The sequence below is a fragment of the Mesoplodon mirus genome, assembly GCF_964341445.2.
Source record: "Mesoplodon mirus genome assembly, chromosome: 2".
Lineage (NCBI taxonomy): Eukaryota > Metazoa > Chordata > Mammalia > Artiodactyla > Ziphiidae > Mesoplodon > Mesoplodon mirus.
In genome coordinates this window covers 62,591,296-62,597,545 of record NC_138977.1, presented here as the reverse complement: position 1 = coordinate 62,597,545, position 6,250 = coordinate 62,591,296, and the positions used below count along the sequence as shown (strand labels likewise).

At 35.9% G+C, this 6,250-nt stretch overlaps 1 protein-coding gene across 3 annotated transcripts in view; it reads right to left on the bottom strand.

The window, feature by feature from the left end:
• Positions 1-224: 224 nt before the first annotated feature.
• Positions 225-6,250, bottom strand: part of SAMD8 (sterile alpha motif domain containing 8) — a 47,407-nt gene continuing 41,381 nt past the window's right edge. For all 3 annotated transcript variants that reach the window (XM_082606365.1, XM_082606367.1, XM_082606366.1), the window contains 2 exons: positions 5,007-5,157; positions 225-4,834 (listed from right to left, as the gene is read on the bottom strand). In XM_082606365.1, the coding sequence (XP_082462491.1) occupies positions 4,530-4,834; positions 5,007-5,157 (456 nt within the window). In that variant the 3' untranslated portion in view covers positions 225-4,529. The remainder of the gene's footprint in view (positions 4,835-5,006; positions 5,158-6,250) is intronic.

The window sequence follows — 6,250 nt, the reverse complement described above, 5'->3', positions numbered from 1 at the left end:
TACCATCATGAAGATTACTTTTCTCTCCTAGTTAACAGAAAAGAAAGGAGAAAAGACAAATGGCTTATCAATAAACAACCAAGAATTAGTAAATGCCAGGGACCAGGTATACATTAGGGTTTAAAGTTGCAGGGCCCAATCATTTGCAAATGATAAAAATTCACTGCATAAAAAATAAACCAGCTGTATTAATAATGGAAAGGCATTTAAATAAGAGACTGCAATCCAACTTTCAAATGTTTTATTTTTAGTGTTTTTAAACATTTTAATACAACAAAGATATAAAATAATATATATTAGTTAAATCTGGATTTAATTTAGAATCAAGATATTTACTTATATACAACACTGTGCTTCAAGGTATGGCTACCACAGGAACTTTCACATCTTCAAGTAATACTAGTATCTCTGCAGATTGGGTGACATTTAGGTAGCATTCTTAAAACAAAACATGCCCACTTTAGCCCAAGCTAATTTTGCTTCCCCCATTAAGTACCAGTTTCCACTCCCTTTGTTTCATATCAGAAATACTTCAACTGTCTTAACAATCTATAGATTCTTTGAATAAAAAATTATTAAAATTAAGCATTTTAAAGATGATATTACTAACTGGTAACATTGCTTGGCTAGTTCAGACAACCCAGTAGTTCAGATTGAAACAGACCTGAAATAACAACAAAATTAACATAGTATTCCTTCTCCTTCCATATTAGGCACAAAGCTTCCTTATGCTTAAACATGGAGTAGTACACTGAATAAAAGTCCTTTGGTCAATTTAGGGTAGAACATACTCTAAAAAAACAACTTTTGGGGAGTTGGATTATAGATTTCACAGATGTTTTCATTGAACTTGATGCAAAATAACTGGCCATATTTTAGTTACTTGAAATTGGTGGCATTTGCTGGTGGTGAGGGATAGGTGAAAGGCGAAACAAAACCTACTTCCATACTAATTTCAGTCATTCAAAGCTACTCAAAGACAGAGAAAGAAAAACCCTCAACCTCTTTCCTTTCTCATTGCTCACCTGTAGCAGTCTGACTTTTGGTGTTATTAACAATTTTTCTCTACAGTAGTGTGGGGTAATTCAGATTAAAACATTTTACAAATGCAAACTGTCTTAACTGCCAAAGTAAAGATGGCATTAAAGCTGACATACTTTGTTGGCTCTGAAACTATCTGAATGAAACCAACACTGTTTAAGAAAGCCATGGGACTATTGTAAAAAAAGAGTTTTCCTGTCTCAAATGCCTGAATACCATAAAGAACTGACAAATGACTATTACCATAATTACTTTTAGTAAGGGGTAACTTAAGTCTACAAGAAGACTATCACAGAATTAAATTTATTAGATTAGAGAGTTTAAATAAAGAATATGGTTAATGTTCTCAAACATTATGAACAAGAATCCTTAAAAAAAGTTTACTATGAAACTGATGATGAAATTGCTTTTTACTAATACCATCAAAGCAGGTTAGTGTTATGATTATGACTTTGAGTATATAAATAACATTTTCCAAACAGGTTTCCTTAAAACACATGGTTTCATATCAGCTACAAAAGGATGTGATGCCTCTGTCCTTATGATTTACAAAATTATAAGATTTTTAGAATTCTAAGTAACAACACTCAGGCAGGTACAGGGCAGGGAAGAATGCCACGTGCAGTGTCAGAGTTACACTATCAGCAGGTCTCTAGCATGGGGTTCTTCCTGTGAACAGTCCACACTTATTTAACTGACTGGTTCTATGGCTAAGCTCATTGCTTTCTGATTTAAAGGGATACTAATAAATAGATCTAGCATATGGAAGTTGTATTTTTACTCTAGCAATTCTAGCCACAGAGAACTATGGAGAAAATAGGCATGTTGAGAATTCTGCAGCCAAAAAAGGTTTCTCCCAAATTATCTGGTGATAATAGCAAACTTGCCTTCTTCTAAACCTGATTAGAAACTTCAATTACCCTTCAGTAATGCTGCTCTTCATGGGATTAAAAAAAAAAAAGAAAGGAAAAAAAAAAAACCAGGTAATGCTGCCCCTAGGAAGACAGAAATTGCATGGAGGACTTTCAATATAACCTCCAGTTTGCATCCCCAAACAAAAAACCTTGGTTCCTTCTATACTGAAATCTCAGTGTTTAATGATGTAAGCCTCTCACACGTTTCCAACTGTAGACAAGGTAAAAAATATGTAGATCTAAGGCATGTTGTTTCTCTACCTAGCCATATTCACACCCAAAATGTATATCCTACCTTCACTATGGTTTTAACAAGAAAAAAAAAGACAAAATCTGGAAATTTCTGGACAAAACAAAAAGCAACAAAACTATAGGTTTTGTATTAAAAAAAGAAATGAAAAGAATTTTGTCTCAAAGTTTTCCAAGGAAGAGACCTGGAGATGATTAATATATGTAAACAATGCCCTGTAATAGTTATAACAATAAATTATAAATCTAGCTTACCTTTTCCTCAAAACAGATATGACAAATGTGAGTGTGCGAAGTTATTTTACAATCCTCATTGCAGTCTGCTATTAGGCACTCTCAGTATCAATAGATCTGCAAAGTTAGTTGCAATTTTTTTTTCTATTTTGTTCTAGAATAAAATCCATACGAAGGAAAGAAGATTGATGTTAGGAAATTTACCATTAAGTAGCTATTCAACATTCTTGACTTAATGTTGCCATGGATTTTTTTTCAAACATTTTCCCAAAAGCCAATGCCAGTCCCTCCCTAGCTAAATTCAGTCCTCTTCTGTCATCTGGAAAAAAATGGGAGTTACATATCTTTTGACCTCAAGGGTCAAAGTACTCTAACTGCAAAGGAAACATCCTTCACCCTTCATGATTATGCAATTTCCTTAGATGAAATGTTGGCATTTTCATTCCCAACATGTAACAGAATCAACAATTTAAGATGTTACCAGATTCTAAAGTATGAGATTTAAAAGCATAATAAAACTTAAATTGCCTCGTGCCATTTTCTCAAGTGAAAAATAATGTTCAGAGTACACCCAAATTGGGATCACTCAGCACTAGCTGCAACTTGTTTGCATTATATTTGTTTCCTGCCCAATCCATTCAGGCTCCTCTGTAGCTTATATGGGGTAGGAATATGACTCAAAGTGCAAAAATAAAATATTTCACCATTTAAGGAGCAGGTTTCTGCTAAGTGGCCTAATTTTAGACCTCAATATGCCAGCACCTTTTTAACTCCTTGTTTTAAAACAGAATGTAAAAGCTATACAGTTAATATTCCAAGTGGCTAAGCTCATCAGCTGGGGTTCAAAGTCTAATTCTAGAACCAAACTACTCTCAAAACTACTGTACAAAATCATTAAAAGTAAAGTGACAAATGTAATCACAGAGGTCAAATTACTTAAGGTACTAAATTTCTAGTGTTGTAAACAGCAACTAAGTTATATCACTCCTGACTGCCAAATTAAAACTAAATAGAAAGAATGTATGTACACAATTGTTTTAAAAATAAAAAACAACAAAACCTTTTCATATCCAAATATGTCTGAAATGGCTTAGTTCTGGTGGCCAAGAATGAGAAATTTCAAAAACCAAAAAGTAATGCCTGCAACCTGTTATAAACTTCAGAAAGAGAAAAATTTGCATGCATACCTCCCTACTTAAGGACACAGAACTTTAACATCTGATAAAACACTCCATTATTTTGCTCATTAAATAACACCATTAAAAAGCATAAAATTGGGCTGTCATCTGTCTAGCTAATAGTCACAGTACAAAGTTATTCCAGGTACTTTCATCACTAAAATTAAGCAAATTTTATTTTTATGGATGCAGCCATTTTCCCCTCATGCATACTTACTGATGATCATACTGAACCCTCAGCACAAAATAGGAACTGCACCTTTTGTTGATTTTGGTGAAAAATACCAGCACTATATTTGCACTGTCATCTTATGTACGGCCCCTTTCATTCTCTTCTTGTTTCAGGGATCCTGGTATATTCAGTATACTTTTCTTAAGGATGGTTCAGAAGGCAAAAATTAATTTGCTAGTAAAAAGGATCATTTTCCAGAGTTGCGTTTTTTAGAAAGACACAGAGATTAGTTCAAAGAACAAGTACTGCTCACTTGGTAGGGGTTTTTCGTTTGAAGAAAATAACGAACTTAAAAAATTATTATTATTATTATTTCTTGACTAGAGTCCTACTGGAAATTAAAAAATAAAATCTTTCAACCAGCAAATTGCTTAAGCTGATTTGCTTAAGCTCAATAGGTAAAGGTAAGAGACTGACTTCAATCATAACATTAAGTCTGCCTAAAGAGAAGGGGCGGAAGACATCTACTTAAGCTTTCTGTTCAAACAGATACCTAAGGACTCTTAATGATTCTTTCTTGCTTGCTATAATCACAGCCTTGATCAGGACAGGGAAATTTACTCTGTCAACATACAGGCCAAAAAGCAAGACATCCAGGAACAACCTAGGGGGAGAAAGCAAAGTTACTCACTTTCAACAACGACTGTATATTTAATCACGAACACATTACAAAGACAGTCTTCATCCAATTAGTCTTTTCATTATTGCTGGTTTTGAAAATGGCCAACAATATTCATTTGGGACTGTACCATTAACATTGCATTCAAAAAAAGAAAACATGGGAAACCAAATTCTTGCTCTCCTACTCTGCTGATATGCTCTGGTATTGGCTAGAGTATGGTAGTACAAAAAGAGTCTCGTTGTGATATAAAAGGCAATAAACACATCAATGGAATAATGTTCATGGGCAGCCAAAATGAAGAAGATTCCAAAGAGGTTGAGAACCCAGGATAAAGTGTGCAAGAAATTCCAGCTTCTTGGTGTATCTGGGAAAAGGACAGAAAGATCATTTTAAAACCACACTTCTTCCAGTGTTTCTCAATCATATGTTTCTTACATCAGTCTGTTTCTCCCATTCTTCACAGAATTTGATGCCCTTCCCACAGCCTCCTCTGCAGCTAGTCAGTTGATATGCATAGAAGCACTAAAGATACTTACATTCAGTGACAAAGAAATTCAGCATAGTTAGGACGACTGTGTGGCCACTGAACATGTAATCTCCACAAGTGTGAACACCAGTTAGGGTCATACCAAAGCCACTCCAAATGGCAAAGGCCCGGTGTAATTTCTCCCATACGCTGCCATATACCTATAAAGAAAGCTAAGAATTAGTGCTTCAAATGCTGAGGGCAGTAGAGGCTCCTACCACTCCCATTCAAATTCAAGGGTGGTCAAAGCTTGGCTGTACTCAGAACTATTTTGGTAATTTAATGAAATCAATGCAATTCAAACTTCTCTACTTGGAGTTCCTTTATAATGAAAAGGTTACTACAACACAAAACTATTTCCATGTTTTATACTCTATAATACAGTATTATTTGCTTGGCTGTTCTTGTCAATAAGAAACAGGCTATGACAGCGACAATGGCTACCATTCAATATCCACTCTCCCTTCTTCACTGGTAATAGGATCTAAAATTTATTTGAAGAGGCAATGAACTCAACTAAAACACTGCATTTCCGTGGGCTTCCCTGGTGGTGCAGCGGTTGAGAGTTTGCCTGCCGATGCAGGCAGGGGACACGGGTTCGTGCCCCGGTCCGGCAGGATCCCACATGCCGCGGAGAGGCTGGGCCCGTGAGCCATGGCCACTGAGCCTGTGCGTCCGGAGCCTGTGCTCCGCAACGGGAGAGGCCACAACAGTGAGAGGCCCGCGTACCACAAACAAAACAAAACAAACAAACAAAAAAACATTGCATTTTCCACCCTCCCTTGTAGCTAGGTGTCACTACGTGACTAAGTTCTGTACAGTAAGATGTAAGTGGAAGTGTAAAAGATTTCTGGGAATGCTACTTATAAACGAAAGAGACAACAGCTTGGAGGAAGTCTTTTCTACCTTTCCTTCTTCTAGCCTACAACTCAGACATGATAGCTAAAGTTCTAGCAGTCATCTGGGACCACAAAGTGGCTTTGAGGATGCAAGTCAAGTGTTAGGACAGGAGAGCAGAAAGACAGAAGAATCATGGATTTTTGATGACTCCATAAATTTATCACACTTGACCTGGATGGAGTACCTACTTTCAGACTTATGAGAGAGAATAAATCATTGCTTGTTTATTAAACTATAGCCATCGCGAAGTTCCTGTTATTAGTAGCCAAACCTAATCCCAACTCCCACGCATAAACTTAAAAAAGCAATCCATTTTGAGGAAGGGTTTGAGCAATGGTCACTTCTTTTAAAAAG